This window comes from Lampetra planeri, chromosome 24 (genome assembly GCF_965212315.1).
Source record: "Lampetra planeri chromosome 24, kcLamPlan1.2.h2, whole genome shotgun sequence".
Lineage (NCBI taxonomy): Eukaryota > Metazoa > Chordata > Hyperoartia > Petromyzontiformes > Petromyzontidae > Lampetra > Lampetra planeri.
Window position 1 is genome coordinate 11,189,361 of NC_136130.1, and position 21,977 is coordinate 11,211,337.

General features: G+C 46.7%; 1 protein-coding gene across 1 annotated transcript; it reads right to left on the reverse strand.

The window, feature by feature from the left end:
• Positions 1-342: 342 nt before the first annotated feature.
• FAM151A (family with sequence similarity 151 member A) lies at positions 343-15,803 on the reverse strand. Its single transcript, XM_078605687.1, has 9 exons — positions 15,463-15,803; positions 10,400-10,540; positions 8,022-8,171; positions 6,869-7,031; positions 5,100-5,327; positions 4,565-4,704; positions 4,050-4,157; positions 3,129-3,301; positions 343-2,707 (listed from the first exon to the last, which is right to left on the reverse strand). The coding sequence occupies exons 1-9, from the start codon at positions 15,662-15,664 to the stop codon at positions 2,129-2,131; spliced, it is 1,884 nt and encodes a 627-aa protein (XP_078461813.1). The 5' UTR covers positions 15,665-15,803; the 3' UTR covers positions 343-2,128.
• Positions 15,804-21,977: the final 6,174 nt, after the last annotated feature.

Below are 21,977 nucleotides of genomic sequence, written 5' to 3' on the forward strand. Positions count from 1 at the left end.
GGTGGTTGGCCTAGCCAATCGGGGCCTCAGCTAATGGGGAGCCGGATCAGAGGCGTGGTCCCGGGATTGACAGGGAATCATCGGGAACGGTCAACGCTGTCTATAGATGATTGGCTGGGGGGTACCACGTGACGAAGGGATTAAGAGAGAGGGAGAGAGGACAGTCGTGAGCAGACTTGGGAACGACAAGAGGAAGAGTCACGCGCGTACGGGGCTCTGGGTGCCACGTGCGCGGTGGGGACTTGGCGAGAAGTCTGCCCTCTCTCCGTTGTCTGCCAGCAACGGGGAGTGTGTGTAAAGTGTAACTGTGGAAGTTGAAAATAAAAAGGACTGATTCCGGAAGCCGTCTCAAGGTTTATTACAGATGTACAATGCAGGTTTGTCTCGCCTTTATGCGCTAGATGGGTTCCAAAAACAGGGGGCACGCAAAGCGAAATTGCAGTAGCACGGAGCAGTCAACCTACCCACAATGCACTGCGCGAGACAGCTGCCCGCCGAGGAGCGCCCACAGTACACCACACAATGCTGTCCCACATTCGACCGTCTGAAGCCGCATATTCGTGAATTCAAACCGCACGAAGCGATTTGGGGGAAGAAATGTTAGCGGCATATACGCGGAATTGTACAAACCAACCCCGCAGAGCAATGAAAACCTTGTACAATGATGGATTTAGCTACACTGCCCTCTGCTGCCCACCAACGGGGTGAGGCACATCAGGCTGTTATAACAACAGTGGTCACAGCCATCCATGCACTTACGTTGGCTGTGCCAATGTGGCAATATCGGCATGTTCCGATTAATTTAATGGTATATACAAGTCCAATATGCTGCACAGGTTTGAATGCATGTGTGTTTGTCTCTGTGCTGTTGTATTATAACATTATATATGACTTTCTCATGTTTGTCCGTTACATATCACGTGCAGATTTTATTCATGTTAATACCAATACAGTATGCAATACATGAACTACATCAGTAAAGGAAATAACGTCCAAATTAACAGTGTACTGTATTCGGATACAGCTTTTAAACGTTTACAAAATGTTTAGAAATACTTTTGCCAATATAAAAGTGCAAAAAGTACATCCAAATAAACATTTTATCCAGCAAATCTATAGTTTTTTTTTACAAAATCGCCCACCAGGTATTTTTACATTTTATAAACCAACAGAGAGTTGTAATTGTTGCAAGTTTACTAAAAGTTTTCCTTTTTTACTTTCAATAATATTTGCATAGTCGAGCAGATGCTCATGGGAAGACCCGTTGATAGGGGACCCATGATGCTGTGTGGCAGCACCGACAACCAAAACGGCACGTTGGGAATTTCTACCGTATTATCTGGATTATAAGAGGCTCTGGAAAGTAAACTTTTACCCGATGATATCAGTAGTGTTATGCAAATCTGTTCTCTCGCGCACATACGCACACACCTACTGGATTATAAGATGCATCAACCAACTTGTGTTGTAAAACAGAGGGGGAAAAGTGCACCCTATAATCCAGAGAATACTGCAGTTCAAAGGCTGGACACAGATCGAGCATCCTCCTACTCTTTATATAAAGAAGCAGTATCACAACGGTCCATGGAAGACATCTGTCACATGACTTCTCTGGAGAAGGGGGATTGTTTACCCTTCACACAGTAGGGGGCACACATTCCCCACGAACTCTGCTATGAGATTGTGTTGCCCAACTGTCAGACCTGTATTATTATTATTGTTAATTCTCAGACCTGAAATTTGGCCAAATCAAGTGCAAAACCGAATTGATACGTTGGTTTTTATTTAGCCTGCATTCATTGGCCCATTCATTGGTGACAGACAAGACCATCGATTTGTTACATCCGATAAAAAAATAAACATTTTGTCCTTGCAATGAATGCAGGTCTTTGGCAGCCCCATGCTCAGGTATAAATTAGGTATCAGTGGCGGTTCCTTTCTTGACAGCGTAATGCTCGGTGTAAGACAAGCGAATGGCACTCAAAAATATTTTAACATGTGGAAACACGGAACTTACATCTCCTCATAAGTGCCCTTACCCATAATGCTCTACAGCATCTACAGCAATGCATAGCAAGTTTGGTGCAAAACAGTAGCCGACCTGTGCACAACCCTCCGCCTTTTAAACCTACGACGAGAAGACACTGATCGCAAACTTGTTGTGCGTGTCCGGCGACACGTTGTAAAACACGGCGCTGGCCGGGAAATGATTGCGGACCTTGGTGAGGACCTCGAACGCTTCCTCGTAGCTCGGCACGCTGATCGTGACCGAGCGGGTCGGCGTGCCATCCAGCAGCAACGACCTCGCCAGGCGGTAACCGCCGCGGGCCAGCTCCCCCCCCGCCGCATCCAGCTGATAGGACACCGGCTGCGTGACCTCGGCAAACGCGTCCCGCATAGCCGCAAGCGACGCCTCGCCGTATCGCTGTCCGCCACCGCCGACGACCGCCGAAGTCGCCGCCACGTCCGCCTCGGGCCAGGCCGGCGCGAGAGTCACGTCGGGAAAAATATCCGCGACGGCGCTCAGCAGCTCGGTGGCGCCGAGAACGCCCGCGGCACCGCCGCCGCCGCCGGGAGCGACGGTAGCCGAGAGCCAGACGGGGCGGGCGAGCGGGCGAGCGCGGTCGCGCAGCACCTGAAGCGTGGGACGCAGGGCGTCGCGGCTCAGGATCCGCAGGAAGAGGGCAGTTTTTTGAGAGCCGGCAGCCTGCGTGACGAGGATTTTGTAGGTCGGAGGACAAAACAAGAGACAACGTACAAAATCGTCAAGTCGTGGGCAAGAGCATGGATTCTTCGGTACGACTGCGGGGACTTTCGAGGTGGTGCGGGTTACAGCTCTCCGGTGCGGTTACAGGAACTGAAGTTAGTTCGGAATGGAAATCGGTTCCAAATTTGGTTGTGAGAGATGTTCTTCAGCTTATTCCGGAGCTGAAACGATAGCAAATGGGGCGTGAAATGCTTGTACACGTGACAATCAATTCGTTTGGCTGTGTCGAGTTGTGCAGGGTTCTTAAGGACATACATTTCGCCAGATCGTGACGTAGCCCAACCTAAAGAATAAATTACAAATCACTTGCCAAACACTCTGTGGCAGGCACCTCTAGAAAAACGATCCTTGAGACTCATACCAAAGTGTCAATGTAGTCCAGGTAGCCGCTCAGGGTTATCGGAGCTGCTGCCGAATCCGCGTTGCTGTTGGCGCTGCCAAACACAGCCCGGGGCACGGCCGTGGCACGGTCGCCACCGGCATCGCCAGGGCCGAGCAGCACGTTCAGCACCAGCATGCCACCCGTGCCACGACCTGTGTGGGTGGGGACACACGACGGGACACGCATCGCCAGCACCACAGAGGGCAGAGCCCGCTCAGAAAAGAACCGTGACACAAGTCAAATTGTTCAACCGGTGACCCTCATTTTATTCATAGATTTTTGGCCTCGGCCAAGTAATGATCTAGCCAAATTCGTGCCGTAACGAGCTTCCACCACCTCGTGCAGCTAAACACGTGTACGAGCGTTTAATGCAACAATTATTGTCGCCGATTCATCTCACCGGGGAGTTGCAGAACAATTCTAACAAACAAATATAGCAGATGCGACAATTCCAGTTGAAACTTCGTCAAATCTCACCAGGACATGATCAGAATTAAAATACCAGGAAGTCAGAACAACCGTGTCACCACACCAGGCTTCTCAAACGTCATGCTCAAAGCGTTAAAGGCTGTTTCTTTCTCTTGTTCTGCCCATGGTAGTAAGGGGCTCTTTAGTACGACTGTGGGTAGAAACCAAGCTGTGCGTGACCGTGCGATACGCATTGATGTGTATGTATGTTGAACGTCTTACGTACGGTGCAAAAGAAGTTCAACATACATACGTAGCCAACCGTGCTAATCGGAGGTGCGGGGGAAGGACAACAAACTGAACATTGTGCTAGCCCATGTGCTCCTATTTGGTCCAAAAGAACCTTGACCCGTAACCTGGAGAAAAATTCTACAGATGGCACCAGTGAGTAAAAGCACGTGGTAAGTCAACCCAACCCTGAGTGCCACTCACCCAGAGAGCTGGGCTCCTGGTGCCACAGGACATCCAGCCCATCGCGCGTGCCAAAATAGCGCAGTAGACTCACCGCCGTGTGGAACAGCTTGGGCCGTTCAGCGTTCTCTGAACAAAGGAGAAGGAATAACAGCACATGGAGGAGGACAACCACGCCTTCACTCGCCATCCTAGGTACACACGCCTGCTGTGTTCTCCATTTGTGTCCCTCTGACAGATAACTCAAACTGCTGCTTGTTGTTCATGACCTTTTTTCTACTCTAAAATTTTCCTGCACCCAATTTAGCAGCCTTCTTTACACAAACACATTTCAATACGTGCCACAAATCGATAATCAATGTCTATTGCGTTATTTTCACGCGATTATCAATAACACACAAAAGCTATTTAACAACTATATGACATATGCTTAAAACCCGCAATAGACAGCCTCTATAAAAAGGACAAAGCGTTGTTCTTTGGGTGGGACTTTCTGTTAATTCGCCGACAGCCTCTGCGAATGTTACTTTACTCACTGTCAGCGTCGCGCAGTTCGGAGAGCAGCGGATCGTAGATGTCATAGTAGACCTCAGTGGGGTCAGTGCCGTCACGAACAAACAACATGTCTTCCAGCGCAATGACATCCGACTTGCCCTGCCACAGCGTGAGCGAGAACCTGGACGCACCCCACCCACAACACAATCATCAACGTTTGAGACGGAATCGGATACCGCAGCTACCTTCGAGTTCACTTTGGTCCACGTAGTAGAAGGGGCAGCACTTCCCATCTGCTCTGCCCACGAGAGCAATGTTCGTCACATGGCAGTCAACGTGATATGTTCATTATCGGAGCTAAAATTTAGCCAAATTAACTGCACAAAATAAATTTTAATGACATGGATTTCTATGCCGTCATTCATTGGTGACTGGTATGAGACCACCAACTCAAATCCCTTTATTTAAAAATCATGCAACTGTGGTAATCCGAGCGACCGTTGTTCAATAAACACAAACAGCTTGCGAATTTGGCATTGAGGGCAGTAAGCAGGAAATAACTTTTAGACTTTTGACCTGTCGCTCTGGTCGAGCAGCCAGCGGAAGTGCGTCCAGGCGCGACGCAGCAGCGGTGCCCGCACGGGGAACGTGACGCGCTGGGGCAGCGCCGCCACCAGCCCGTGCATGTCGCGCACCATCGCCGCCGTGTACGTCGCATTCAGGCCCAGCGCCGGAACAAACGCCACCAGCCAGCCGGGCGACAGCGTCACGTTGGGGAAGCGTTCCGTGATCAGCGACAGAAACCTGCGGGAGCGCGATACCAAAAGAGTGAGAGCAACATGGGGTCAGACCTGTGCCAAGGAGTCAGACTTGTGTTTGGGCCATGGTCATAAAAATGGCGGAGTGGTCTAACAGCCCAGTGCTTCTGAAGCTCTAGCCCCAGCTGTACCCTGAGGTGCAAGTGTTCTGAAATTACCAGCTCATCTTCATGGTAATAATACCAGACTACGTTTGGTCTCGGTGTCATTCTTTAAATGAAAATGCGCTGTATACGTGTGTTGAACTTCTTTCGGACAATCATGCTAATCGGAGGTGCTATGTTTCACAGATGAGTGTTTTCTGCCAGTAGGGGGCAATGGTGCTTTAATAGTTTTACCCAATTAAGCAATTTGCAAGCACTCTTTAAAAACGGCAAACTTGGATCGTGACGGGGGCACACGGGGCCGACTCTTTTTCGCATGGCGTTGGGCAATGGCTTTAGCTCATGTGCAGAAGATGTGTTTCATGCCTCCCTTTAGATTTTTCGCAGTGGTTCCCAACGTGAGCAATGTGAAGCCCATCCACATCTCACGGCCGAGAACGAATGAGGAGGCCGAGGCTCAGGAGGTTTACGACACCGATTGGCATGCTACCAATAGCGGAGGTTTTATGTTGCGAAGCTAAAGGGAAAATAACAAAAAACTATGACGTTTCGATCACAACACAAGCGATTGTCATCTTTTTCCTCCTGATAACGACCGCTTGTGTTGCGATCGAAAAGTCGTAGTTTTTTGTTATTTTCGTTGAAACTATCTACGTGACTTAACCGAATGACCAAACATAAACAGAACGTTATTAATTCAATTACAAAGTTGTGAGACACACAGTTTGTGAGCACAGGCCGAAAGGCGCAAAACAAGTTGGGGACAGTAACCAGAAGCCCTATCAAAGTTGTAATAGATGCGGTGTAATTGGCCAAGGTTAGTTTAACACGTAAGCTTGTGTAATTGAGCAAGGTTATTATTTCGGACGCTGTCTTTCCGACAGCTCTGTTTCTCCACCTGAGGACGGCTGCTTGTGTTGTGGCCGAAACGTCGTGATAATTTTTATTTTATTATGTTTTCGTTTTATTCTTTTATTATTTCCCTTCTACGTGACTTTACCGAAAGAACCAAGAAGATGAATCCCTGCAGTCACGAAAGCTTTAAATCGAAAAAGGTTATTATTATTAGAAGAGACCATGGGAGGAGGGAATTCCGAAATGCAGCAGTGCGAGGGAAGAAGCAGAACTAAAGGTTGTTGTGAGCTGCAGTGTGGCGAGTGATCACCATGTGGATGAGACAAAACAGTCAGCCTCGTGGAACGGGTGGAGAAATTAACGAGTGAAGTTCACGGCGACCGTTAACCAGGGTAGTAGCAACAGGAGAGTGATAAGGAGGAGACTGGCCACCGGTGAGCGATTGACTTGAGTGAATCAGTGAGTGCTGGATCATCAATCGAGTGCATATTTGGTGGCAACCCTACGGGCATCGTAACTGGCGAAACGGGCGATTGGAGCTCTGCGTGGCCGTGGCACTGCTACTCACCCCGTGGCGTCGATGGGATCGACGAATGCCGGGACGTTGGGCCCCCGGATGATATCTGCGTTGAGCCAGATCGGGCGGTCAAGGGGCGCCCGAGCTACCCGCTCGAGCAGGATGTCCAACGAAGGCCCCAACGCCTTGAGGCTCTTAAAGTCCAGTTTAATTCCTGAACAACCATAAGACATACACGTCGGATATGGTTAAACATTGCCTGGAGTTGTAGAAAACACCTTCACTTGCACATGACACTTAAAGCCTTGTGATGGTCCATTGAGAGAAACGTTATGGAATTAAACACAGAGGCACTCTTAACGAATGATGGTCTCATGCTAATGTTGTGATGTTAAGATCTTGTCCTCCCGAAGACCAAGGATGCTTACAGACACTCTCCCATTCCTATGTTTCCCACTTCCACCAACACGAAATTACTTGTGTGGTGAAGTATGGCAAGTAGGGTGAAAGAACCCCCGCTGATAATAGGGGGACACATCTATATTGTACTGAAGACCTACAATAATGGAGGCACCAATATAAATTAGCATGTCGCTTTGCTACCACGAAATTTAAAAGGACACTTTTATTGACAAATATATAAAACATTCTGGAAAGCTCCTCCCTGCCATCTGTGCTGTCGACTTCCTGCCCGTTCAAGTTCAGGCTCCAGACCTTGCTTTTTACATCTGCCTGACTGCCTCTAGAAATAAATATGCCTACTTTTTCTGTACAGCGTCTTAAGATGTAGTCGCACCATAACGATAGATGCCTTTACATTGTATTGTATTGACTGCGCATCATTAAAGGAGTCTCCAATAATAATCTAGTACATATGGCATTCACGCCATCCTCAGCGCAAAGCTATCTTAAATAAAGGTGCAACGTTTAACAGACAGTCTGCAGTAGGCGATGTTACTATGTGTAATCTCAACTCAGTAACGTGGGGATTATTTTTCAAATTTGGCAAAATTGGATCGTGACGCTGGCACAAGATGGCCGATTCGTTTCGGGGATCTTTAATATCCACTGCGAAACGGAGGGCACGCACTTCTAAGGCTAATACACTCGCAGCGATAACCAGGGCGGCCAGCTGGATTCGAACCACGGATGCGCTACCGCCGGGCCATGCCAGCGCCCCAAATACCACACGAGCGGCTCCTACCCTTATTGCTCTTCAGCACGGCGGAGAGCCAGTCGGAGAGGCTGTTGTCGCTCGTGACGTCGGGTGGATGCGCCATGATGGGTCGCCCGGTCTCACTGGCCGTGCCCAATCCTTCAATGTTCACGTCTGCCTCCAGCACCATCACCTCTCCTAGGGGCGCACGCGCGGATGTGGTGCAAAACAGCGACACGGCCAGGGCAAGGAAGTTAATTGAAGGAATTATTTGTTTTTGTTTGAGCGCCCTTTACACCGGCGGTATCTCAGGACACTCTACACACGACGTGCAACTTGCATCACATCTCATGTCAAAGAATTTAAAAGGGCACCCCCAGTGGCAACTGTCCCTGTGGGTACAAGGTAACTCCAGAATCTGGCATGCAAACGGACATTAGGCTGGCAGTAGGGGTGATGATTGGCGTGTCATCCAAATCGAGTAAAATACGTAGTGTGCTACTGCACAACAAAAAAACTTTCCATGCATATTGTAAAATAATTCACAGGCATTTATCAATCCACACCTGGATGAAGGCCTCTACACCCCCCCCCCGTGTCCATTACTGGGGGTGTTGAGCTATACTTCATCACGTTGGTAAGCGAGGGTTGGTGAAGGCAGTGGGAGCTAGAACCGGTTCCGATTATTCACCAGCAATGTTGGCCCTGCCTGGGAATCGAATTCGTGCCGGCAACCGCTCGGCTCCACTGCGTTAACCATTACACAAGGGCAGCGTTATCTTGGAGATAGTTGGATACTGAATGGGCCTGTTCAACTCAAAGAGAAATGTCGCTTGAGATAATACTGTGCCAGGGAAAACCCTGCACAGAGATGCAGTCAAAGCTACTGCTCTTATTATCAGTGAGAGGCAATAAAGACGGCAATGCTGAGCTGGAGTTTTGTTCAGCAGTAGGTGGTCACATATAAATGCCAGGGCACAATTTTACAACACACGTGTGCAGCCCTTTTGACAATCCACTGCTGGATGAGGGCCTCTCCACGTGGTGCGGGTCGTGGGGTTTAACGGACCACACTTACCCACGCTGACCAGTGTGGGTTGGGGAAAACAACCAGTTAGACGGGTGAGCATAGCACGCACAGAGCACTAAAACGGATTCTGCTGCACTGCCCTCTGCAACTCACAACTTAGGCCACAAATAATGCACCAACATCAAAAAAACACCTGGCGGGGGGCTTTCATAGCATCGTGGACTAACCAAATCTACAGCGAACACACTACTGGTCAGTGTCCAAAAACAGGACGCCTGTGTACGATGTGTGGATACGAGAAGCTCGATGGATATGCGAGTACACACCCCAAGTGGTAAAATAATGATTAGATCTGAACTTTGCCTTATCATATTCTTTATCTTATCAATGTTTCTTTATCCCCTAAGAGTTTGAACTTTACCGACTAGGATATTGCAGATACCAGTTGTTTCACCAAAACAAGCCCTTTGATTTCTCACTATACTGTGGGACATATAACTGTAATGTTTCACCTGGCAACCAAACCGACCCAAATCCACGTGTCGAAAACGGTGCAAAGTTTGCCAATAGTAAGCAAACTCTATCCACTGATGCACATGCGGTCAGTTTTTATCTGCTGGTAAACCGGTCCAACGTCACCACCGTGACCCAGGAGGGAGACCGAGGCTGAGGTCCAGGCCCGGGGCCTTTACGTCAAGGCCAAGAGTAGCTGGCGAGGCAAGCCAGTGCCCCTCGCCCACCAGCACATCGGAGCCACGCCAGCTTGTGACCCTCACAGCACGGGTGCTTTTCCACTGCTTATTTGCCAAGCCAAGAAATTGCAAATCATCATCATCTGGCTCTGGGCCAAACAGGGCCAGGACGGGGTTAATCATTTTTGTCATACGCTGTGTCATTGTCGTCATACCGTGCGGCGGTCGGTACACCTGAGCGTGCGACGACTACAACATCTCGTGTTTACAGGGATTCAAATCCGGTGCCTCATTAGCCGTGCCAGGCTGGCCCGCCACGGCTCGGTTGTGCAGTTTGAAGGAAAAATAAGTAATATTTTAAACAACAAAAAATTTAAACACGCTTTAATGAAATATACCGTACTAGTAATGGAAGAACTCCACGACTCCAGGAAGTGGCCTCGAAGCTTGCCATAATGTAAGGGACCGTGGTGATTTATAGCCAACATCAGTTGAGCCGAAACATAACATAAAAGAAGAATGTTTAAAAAAAAATAATTATGATAGAATATAGTATTGTCATCAGTATAACATAAGTATACCAAGTTTGCAGTCGATACCACATTGGGAAGTGGGTAAAACATATGTTACAAGATTTGAGGATACAACAACAGAGTGAGTTAATAAAAAGCGTGTAAACAAAGGTGAAAGTGAAGAATCCTCACTGTTGCCGAGCGCAGCGTTCATTTCCTCTTTGTTGTTGGCAGCATGTGCCCATCCCACATAGAGGCCATCGCGTGTCTGCAGAACACCCTGCTCGACCAAGTAGTCCAGCATGTCTCCGCCTGAATCGAACCGTGGTTTATCTGGAAGAGAAGTCATTCGTTTTAGTATGTCCGTTTGACATAAATACTCTCCACTCCTGGATTCAATACATTGCTATAATTTGGAGCAAACATTCGATCCAAGATTTTATAGTTTTTTGTATAATCAACATCAGCTATGGTCAATCCACTGCTGGATGAAGAGCTCCCTAAGTCACTGCCACCTTTCACAATCCTGCGTTGTAACAATCAATCCAGAACCTGCAGAAGGACTGATTTCATTGCTCAGTGGACGTCCTCTCGCATGCATTCCATTCCTTCGCTGCCACTCCGTTATTATTCTTGACGATGGGCCATCGTCTATTCTAGCAAAGTGTGTGGACCAAACCCACTGACTTTTTTCTTACAATTTGAATAATTGAGATTTCCAAAAAATAATACTGTATTCAGAGTGTTTGCTTTTCCATAGAATCTGGATGCTTTTGCTCTACTAAGGCAACACCAACCGTGCAGGTGTTAGGGCCTGTCACAGTGGATTTTGTTCTGAATTATATTTGTTTCATTGGCATAAGATGTTTTCTCGTTTTTCTTTAGCCAGTTTGGTCAGCCAGCTCTCACCTGTTTACAGAAAATGTACTTTAAACTTGTTTCTGTGAGCATGCCACTTTGGCCTCTTGGGACCAGAAGCAGGAAAATTGCATTCTTGTTTAGTTTACAAATATTTAAATAATACAGGAATTCGAAATTGTGTTTAAAAAAACAGAATCTTCCTGCCAATGCAAACATGGGACAATGTTAATTTTCTTTGGCAGACCTTAACAAATCGTATAAATTCCACATTTGCATTGCAGGGACCGGTCCATCCATAGGGTAATCAATGCTGACTTCTCATCTTATCCAATCTTTGTATCAAATCCTGTAGGAACAACAGACTGAAATGACCCTGGACTCAGATTTGAACTCAATAGATGTCAGTTAAGGTCTCGAAGCAAAGCATCACCCTGCCAGCCAACTGAGATAAATGAAACAAGAGATAAGGGTAGCCTGGTGGTCATATTGGATACGAACTACGTCAAAGCATGCAGCCAACACCTCTGAGACAACAGATACGAATCTGGGCGATTAAACTTGGTTCTCAAGTGTGCCAAGTTAACATGTGCAGCTGGTCACCAATGACTGCACGCAAAAACCCGCACCATATTAAGTTTGCCTTTCTCGTCACAAACAATGCCAGCCATTAGAGTCACGTAGGCACCGCCGCAAATTTATTCCATGAATGTGGCTTTTTGAGTATTTGAAGATCGCATGGGCTTAGTTTGTCACCAAAATGTGTTCCTGATTTTAATTTTCTTCGGAAAGAGCTAAAAAAAAATAGGCTCAGGATTCAATTGTGGATCGTCAAGCATGATCAATTATGTACTGAATGAAGAGTGTTAAAAGTTTAAGATGTCCCATTGAGAGGAGACCTGTTGACGCTTTGAATTAATAACGTTTTTTATACTATTTCTGCAAATTATTTGAGAGAAATATATCAATGGATCACTCTGTATTCTATATATAGTGCTATAATACAATGATTACATGATCCACACATGGAGGTAGGTTTTTTCAGTATTTCACGAATAGTTAAAGAGTGTTGTGAAACTGCAATAGAACACATTCAAAGTGGTACATACAGGAATACAACTTTTGGTACATAACAAAACATGTACGCTTCAAGCAAGGCCACTACACACGCAAACATTAATATCTGTCTAGGGTAAAACAACACACCTCAATGCTTTATATCTCGGAAAAGATACACACACAACCCCATTTCTCTCGCATAAAAAAAACGAGACTCCAGAGTTTTATAAATAACCCAGCTCAGACACACAAACCGTTTCATCTCTAGTTTAAAACATCACTTCATAACCTCTGTCAGATACCTGTCAGACAGAAACAGGCGCAAACACACTGCCACCCTATCTCTCGTATTTAATACTTGGGGTGTCACCAAGTTAATTTTTCAGAAAATGAAACTATGTCGATTTTCAAAATATCGTTGTAAATGTATTTCACCTTTTCGTTTTATTTTATTTGCGCTTTGCTGAACTTCCAGCATTAATTAACAAAATAACTCCAAAGTAATTTTAACTGCAATTCACCCAACATGAGATTTTTCGAATTACAATCCACTAACACACATGCTGTTAGTTACATAAAAAAATGTAACTACGAAAATTAGGGTCGTGATATTATCGCCATGCCATCAATTACTCCGGAAAACATTTTCCAAAGCATTAATTTAGTGGATAATAGCTATTTATTTACTAATTAAATTGTTCACTTGATAAACATTTTGTAAGGGAATAACATATTTAAGACAAATATCACAGGCGACGATGACCTCCACATACCAATATTTAGAAAAATGGATGCGATTATCATCGATCCTATATTGTACGATATCGTAGTATCGTCATATAACTTCTAAAACATCATAGTCCAGCACTTTATCACCAAATCATAGGCACAGATTGCCTATATCTTTGTCTACAACACCACATCCGTCCATGCTATATAACCAAGACCAGACTAATACATAATCTCACAGCCCTATCTTTCAAGTGAAAAGTTTTAGATGGCACTGCTTTATAACTCACGTTAAAACACACACGCGCACATTACAATCGATTCTTTGGTTTTGTTAATCCACTTCTGGATTAGGGGCTCTGGGTAATGAGCATAGACCAAACACACACTGCCCGTCTTCTCCGTTCTAAAACACGTGAGGGCCAATTGGGAGCCAACAACGACCGCCATTCGCCAATAGGTGGCGGTGACGTCACCACAGCACTTGTGCCAGGCTATGTGCACGTTAAGGCCACGTGAAAGTGTTGAACGTCCGCTGGCAGGAGGCCACGGGACAGACCTAGCAGCAGTAGCAAAAGTAGCTACATATGCTACGGGCCCCTCACTATCAAGGGCCCCGCGCTCAATGCTTTCAAGCTATCAATTCCGGTTCAGTGATTCTGCACTTGCTCTATTACTATAGTACTATACCGCCTTCAACTCTTATGAACGACTGGGTGATTAAGGTTAGCGATTTGTCGTATTATCTGGCTGTATAGCAAATTAAAAAATACAATTACTTTACTGTGCAAGTAAAAAATGTGTTTTAATATTAGTTTTTTTTGTACATTTAGGGCCCCTTTATAACCATATATGGTACAAGTCCCGCACTAGCCTAATCCGGCACTGGTCAGAGCATGTTGGGGGCAAGTACTAGCAAGGGTGACTGAGGGTGATGTGGCCATTACCATGCCCGACCCGCCTTTGTCTTCCAAGTTGTTGACGATTTGCTTTTTACACCCATCACCGTCGACTCATTTAAGGCCGATTCGACATAGGGGAGGGCTCATGACCTGGCCCTGATATCGCTCGCCACTCGTGTCGGTCGTGGTGAGGGAATCGTTCCCAGGTCGTGATGCGATGAACTAAACACTGCTAGTGGCAGTGTTTAGCAAACACGTCCATATCACGATGTGGAATCCATGGCAGAGAATCACAGACACACAAGCCCCCTCATCTCTCTTGTCCAAGACATCACAACCACCACATCTAGTTATTTATACATCGCCCAGTTCAGGCAGAAAATAAGTAATATTTAAAAATACTTTTTTTAAACACGCCGTAATGAAATGTACCCTACTAGTAATGGGAGAACTTCATGACTCCAGGAAGTGGCCCCGATGCTTGCCATGGTGATTTACAGCCAACGTGAGTTGAGCGTGGACAATTAGAGCCAAGGCGAAACATAACATATAAAAAAATTATGTAAAAATATATGTTTTCATTTTTAATGATAGAATATAGTATTGTCATCGGTATGACATAAGTAAGCCAAGTTTGCAGTCGATACCACATTGGGAAGTGGGTTAAAATTGAGTTACAAGCTTTGAGGATAAAACAACGGACAGAGTGAGTTAATACTGGAAGGAACCCACTGGTCCCACCAGCCCACAGGGGATTATTGTGTCCGTCCGTCGTGCAGGGAGGGGCTAGGTGGGGAGGGGAGGGTGGGGTGGAGTTACAAGATTTGAGGATACAACAACAGAGTGAGTTAATAGAAAGCGTGTAATAATAAAAAGACACATTGCCCAATCTTTAATCTAAAGCATGAAAGACCTCGTTACTTTGTACACGAGGTTAGACACACACACATCACCACTCATACAAAGATGTGTAGTCTTTACCACACTGTAGGGGCGAGTGTTGTTAACACACGAGGGGGTGGGTGGCCAACACCACGCCCGGCCGCCTTTGTCTCCCCAAGTGGCGATGCTGACACATTTACACATCGCCACCAGGTACTCATTTGAGGCCGAGTCGACCTAGGGGAGGGCCCAGGACCGGTTCAGAGACACAGTTTGAGAAACTCGGTCACGCACCATCACAACGCCAATGGTGTCGGGCCCTTACCCAAAAACACACAGAGGTGTAAAATAAAACGCACAACACTTCCCTCACCACCACCCCCATCATCACCCTCATCATCTCCCATCATCTCCCACCACCATCATCACCATCATCACCCCCATCATCTCCCACCACCATCATCACCATCATCATCACTCCCATCACCCCCATCATCACCCCCATCATCTCCCACCACCATCATCACCATCATCATCTCCCATCACCATCATCACCACCCCCATCATCTCCCATCACCATCATCTCCCATCACCATCATCTCCCATCACCATCATCACCACCCCCATCACCCCCATCATCACCCCCATCATCTCCCACCACCATCATCACCATCATCATCTCCCATCACCATCATCACCACCCCCATCATCTCCCACCCCCATCATCTCCCATCACCATCATCTCCCATCACCATCATCACCACCCCCATCATCTCCCATCACCATCCCCCCCCACCATCATCCCCCCCCCCCATCATCTCGCACCAGGCAGCAGCAGCAGCACGAGAACGAGCGCGGTCCCGATGAGCAGGAGGAGTGCGCAGAGGGCCGCGATGGCGGCGAACCGTCGCCTCGACTTCTCTCTCTGCCGCCTCTCCACACCGCCACCACCACCACCGCCGCCTCTCCACTCGCCCTCCTCCTTCACGCTCTTCGCCTCCAGCTCCTTGCTGCTGGCCACGCTCATGGCTGATGCGGACTCCCCGCGGGGCTGGCAGCGGACGCGACGGCGTCTGTCAGCGGGGGCCCTGGCCGTGCCATTATTTATAGGTCGCAGCAGCAGCAGCAGCGACAACAACAAAGCCGCCCCGTGCTCCCTCTTCCTCCTCCCCCTTGCTCCGCCTCCTCCTCCCTCTTGCTCCCCCCTCCTCCTCTCTCTCTCTTCCTCCCTCCACCGCCAAGCAGCAATCGACGACAATCAACGCAGCGGGTGGGTTGGTTGACAATCGTCTCCACCTCCCGCAGGAATCTTGGGAACGACTCACGGTCTAGAAAGACAACTTCCCCACTCTGTATCTCTCTATATATACGAGAGCGGTGTTCTCTACCAAGACGACTTCAATGCGAGGACTGCCACGCATTTTAACTTATTGTTGGTTTTGACATCAGCACGGGGGTGATGATGGTGGGGGTGGGGTGGGGTGGGGGTGGTGGTTTGTAAGAATCAGTTTTACCCTTTGTGGCAATAAAAAAGGTGTTAAAATGTTAAAACACCAAACAGAAACCCTTTGTAAGGAATCACGTCTGCATTAACCACAATACTTGCGGTGACTAAAATGCCCTTCATCAGGAGCCGCTGATGTTTTTGTTTGCATTGTGCACAAAGGTCAAATGGATTCATTGATACGTTTGAAATGTATTTTGTTAAACCAGGTGATACATTTTTAGTTCTCTTGAGCTCTGGGTTCTGAATTTGACCTGAACAGGACCAAAATGACAACAGTAATAACATACAACGAAATCACAACAATCAAGCAATTAGACATTTGAGAAGAGATGAAAAAACAGCCAAATAGCAATCACAGAAAAAAATAACTACATTACAGGATAAACTAGCAAAAACAAAACGATGCTAATCATGTGTATATATCCTGCCATTAAAGTTGGCTCAGACAAATTGTAACAATCATTCAGAGTAAAAACAATATATAGTTACAGAGTCATTAAAAATTCGTTTACGGTGATTATTTGCACTGTTTCCCTATTCTCCAGATTGTAATGCACCCTGGATAGCAAAATCAAAGTTAAGCAGAACTACTTACATTCTGTCTCTCTACATACAAACATGTGGTATAATTATTATTAAGTTGTAGTTCATCAGCCTTATCTAGTGGCTGTCCAGAGCATTGTCCACCAGAATTTGTTACGCATGCAAACCCCGGGAAGGGGTTTCGACCTTCTGGGATCTCATCAGTAGTCAGGCACATTAAACAAACACAAAGTAACACAAATTAGCAGCACGAGCCAAATAAAATAACAATTAGCAGCACTGACCAACTAAGATAACAAACTTACACCGCTACAATTGTTTTGCTAAAAATAGCAGAAGAAATTCAATACCACATCCTTATGTTACGAACACGTAAACCACCGCCCTAAAACATAAACATTCACAGGCTAACGTTTCCGACAGGTCCTCAGAGTGAAACATTGGCTTTTAATTCGTAAACAAAGTAGACGAAAATATCCGATATTCCCCCTTTTCTTTACCTGTGGGTTAATTCCAGAATTCATGCCAAGCGGTATGGGCACTTCCATAACCACCCTGGATATAATTTTTTTGGTTAATTTCATAACACAGGGGATAGGGTTACCGGTAGACTGGAAACAGCCCCCCAAATGGCATGTATCCATCCCTGGAAGCATGTTAGCCAAACTAATCGAGGCGCACAGAGAGGCGATGGCACTTTGAACTCGGCAATGTCGCGTTTTGTCATTGCACTCGGCCACTTCTGTGTCACTACGTGGGCCTCGTGCGGTGGACGGGAGTTCTCCAGCCATGCTGTTTAATGGGTGGTTTCCCATCAACAAGTTGTGTGAATGTCCAATTCGTCCCTCGGTAAGGGGGGAACGTCCCAACCACATCTGACACAACGCAGTTGCTTCACAACGACAGTGTCAAGATGGTGTTTGTGTCGTTGTTATTCTGTGTGAGCGCTCACGATTTTGTCCCAATGTTTTACCCATTGTGAGCAGTGATCATAGGTGCTCGCAAACACAACTTGTCCCAACAGTCTCGAAGGCTGTGGCTAGAATTGTGTCCTTGCATGTGTTGTGCGCTGTATAGGTATCCGGTATATGATGGGGTTGTGTGTACACGCGCACATTTAATAGGATCGCGGGAAGCCTCTACTGACCTTAAAACCGGGGCTGACCAACCAAAGATATTTGCAGCACACGTATCTAATCATAATTTAAACAAGTGATAGACTTAAATTAAAACATCCTAAACATCCCATAAAATGAACTTTGCTCACCACAATCACAGGTTGCACTGTACAAACGGTGCACTGGTTAGCAAGATAAATGTCTTTACTCTTTAATCCCTCGCAAAATAATCCGTGATGTCTATTCCTGGGCAGATGCAGCCATGCTAAATTTCCTTGCTGATGCCACTGCTGCCAGAAGAGGCCTCCAACTAATTGAGGGAGTCCGAGGCAGCCCCTCTAGAGGGTACTTGGCCTCCTACTGCACACGAGCCAGAAGTCTTGGAAGAGATGGGAACGCCGACTCTTTACCCCACCACACGAGCCTGCCGTTAGTTAATAAAGGGACGCTACCGTGGCAAAATGTTAACTCCCTCACCCGCTATTCAAGAGGTCGTGGGTTCGATCCCGATCCTGACGCCGGAATATTTGGAGTTTGCGTGTTGTTTCCCCGTGATCGCGTGGATTTTTCTCCGGGTCCTCCGGTTTTCCCCTCCACATTAAGTAAACGTGCGTTTAGAGAATTAGGCTGCTACGAATTTCCACATGGTGATGATCCACTTCCTTCAGCTTTCGTTTGTGGCCAGGTCGCTTCTGACAAATAGCTATAAAGCTCAGTGGGCCTTACCTTGTAAAATAAAAATAATAAACTAGTTTGAATCATCAAGTTTGATGTAACGTCTAAACCTGAGGATATCTCTTTGACACTTTACTAAAGCAGTGTGGTTTGCATATCCTTTGAGTCTTTCGGTAAAGTCACGTGGCTTTACCGAAAGACCCAAAGAATATGAATTCCTGCAGTCACGAAAGCTTTAAGTCAATATTCAGTGTGGTATGTTTATTCGATAGGCAGAGGCATAGGCAGAGGATGACAATTATCTTGAGTCTCGGTTTGAACAGGGCCAGGGAGTCTACATAATGGATGGCTGTGGAAAGGAAATTCCAGGCTCTTGGGGCAGCAGAAAAAAAAAAGAGAGCCATCTCCCACTGAGTGAAGGTTGACTGGGACAGAGAGTGCGAGCAGATTGAGGTGAGAGGGGAGAGGTAGGCAGGGGCAATTTCGTGGATGATCTTAAAGATGCGCTCTTGACATTGCTCCAGGGTTTAATCGGGAGCCGTGGCAAAGATCGGAGTATTGGGTTGAGGTGGCCTCGTTTAGGGGTGCGGTTGAGAAGTTTGGCAGTGTAAAATCCCTCTGGAGATGAGGGATTTGGGGAGGCCGTAGAGGAGAGCTTTGCATTCGTTAAGTTGGGCCTGCCACTGATAGAGAAATGAGGTCCTGTACAGGTGATACCTGTGTCAAGAGAACGGGAGCCCGGAATAAATGACAAGTCCAAGGTGTCACACACACTTCAGCGTGATTGATGCCAGAGTTTAGAAGGTCGTGCACTCTCAAACCGAAGACGTCAGTGAATGATACTTCTATTGTATAACATTTACCTAGAGGAAATTAGAACCATTCCAAGATGAGACTGTTCCCGGGCAGGATGTAAGACAGGACAATGAGGGAAGGTTCAAATAACTTGCAAATTCCAACTATACAACAATATTGCTGCCCTCTCCACTCTGAAGGGAAAATGTCAAATATAACAATATTAAAATACAGCCCTTTGTCAATTCACTGCCAGATGGCCTCCTCTCCACGACACTAGTCACGGGGCCTCTTTGACCATACTTCACCATTCTGATCAGTGCGGGTTGGTGAATGGGGGCCAGGACTGGTTCACATTTCATTCACCAATGATGTTAGCAGTGGCCTCAAATCGATTTGATAGTGTGCACGAAACCGCAGTCCCACTGTTCCTCGCTTCCCAGACTGTCAATCTATATACAGTGTATTCTCCTATACGGGACCGTCCATAAATGACGTCACGCAATTTTGGACGATATTTGGCCCCCCTCCCTTCGTCACACGGCGTCACAAAAAGTCAGACCCCCCCCCTCAAATATGACGTCACAAAGCTCTGCCCCCCCCCAAAAAAAATATAAAACATGCTTCAAATCGCTTTAAACGATTGTCATTGAAGTGCGTATTTAATGTGGCGCTGCACTCTGATGTTGTAGGAGAAAACATTTAATAAAACGTCTATTTAATTCAGTAGAACGTGTTGTCTATATTTATTTAAAGTTGCGCATTTTGAGTTGACGTCACATGTCTCACCCCCCCCATCGTAACAAATGTCTGACCCCCCCCCCCCCTAGGTGCGTAACGTCATTTATGGACGGCACCTAATGCGGTTGTTGAGTTTCTAAAGAACACCGCGTTACGGAAAAATCGCGTTATAATAAATAATATAGGGGAAAGCACAGTCCGCGATAACGCGTGAGATGCATAACGCAGGCTGCACAAAGACTGAGGCTTGTAGATAGCGTCTAGAAGCATCCAGCAGCATCCCAATGCCTCGCGATGACGCTACGCAGAGGCAGCCTTGTGACCGCTGTATTCCTACTCGCCTGACGTAGTTATGTTCACTCATTGGCGTTATATCCAATTCGCATCCGCGTTATGCAAAGTGTTTCCTAATACATTCATCGCGTTATATCCAATTCGCGTTATGAAAACACGTGGCGTTATAGAACAGACGAATCTGTTCTGTATCTCCGCTACATGGAGTATTCATCACACTCTTGTTTTTTTCTCGGTAAAGTCACGTCGGTAAAAAAGAAAATAAAAATTAATTAAATCACGACGTTTCGGAGGCAACACAAGCTTCCGTCTTCAGGTGGCACCGTCACAGCAAAATGACTGACTTTACCAAAAAAAACAAAGAGTATGGACCCTTGCAGTCACGAAAACTTCAAATCTAGAATTATTCATCACACTCTAATTATAGCTGTGTTTTTGCACCAATGCAGTTCTTAAGTGTTTTTGTTTTATGAACACCTTTTGTTTCTCGCGATTATGTTCTTCTTGCCAGTCGTGCAGCTGGATCACACTGTGTGGTTATGTAGGCGTCTTTAGAACACACGTGTTATTAATAAAGTGCAGTGTTCTGCATGAGCACCACCCCTTGGCACCTCATATCCCCCTTTTCCACTGGCATGGGCCCTCACAACCAAACCGTGATACGTTGCCTCACAAAACAAACCGAATGTAGTTCGGGGGCCAAGCAGGGCCAGGGTCATTGCGTGTGATAGTCAGTGCTGTGGTTCAGCTGCTGCAGTGGAAAAAAAAACTAGAGCCACACCGGGTTGGCTCGGCATGGCCACACACACACAGCCTCTCATCTCCCTTGTGGATATTTGTTTATGCATAGCAAGTTCCTCCACTTACTGGAGAGACTTAAGCGGTCCCAGTTGTATGCATTTCCACGAATCCTGCAGTAAACAAACAATTACCCCAAACTCACGGTGTTTGTCGTGGTACGGTTTTTAATTGTGCGTGTGCAGCCAGATGTCTCGGGCGGGAGGGAGTGCTTCAATCCAAACATTCATCAACATTCTTGCACAATCCACTGCTGGATGAAGGCTTCCCCAGGCCCTCGCCACCTCTCACGACCCCGCGATATAATTGTCCACCCGGCAGCCGCACAGGAGCCAATTGCATCGCTCCGTCTCCTCGGAACGCCGCGTCCTCTAGAGCGTGCCCCGAACCGTGGCTGCCACTCCATCGCTATTCTTGACCATTGGCGATCGTCCCTCACGGGGGGATCATGGTCTGCCCAAGCCACCCACGACAACCCTGACACAAGCTCGTCCCTGCTGAGCCTACGAGGTCTGAGGAGATGGGGCACATTACGGGTGATTTGGTCACATGCATGAGGTGAAACAAAAAAAAACAGGCGACAGTTACATGGGTTGAATGTTTACTTTTTTTTTATTGCTGTTATCCTGACATGTTTCAGGTCTCGTAAACATAATTCTTGTTCTTACCTTTATTCTAAAGACGTAACTTTCTAAATTCAATAAAGTTGCTAGGTTTTACTTTTTCTAATCCAATGAAACACGCGGTTATTAAGCAGACATTCCACAGCGGCTCAAGGGAGACATTCTAACATGAGCCAATACAGCACATCAGAGGTGGGACAAAGTCATTGTTATGCAAGTCCAAGTCGAGTCGCAAGTCATCAAATT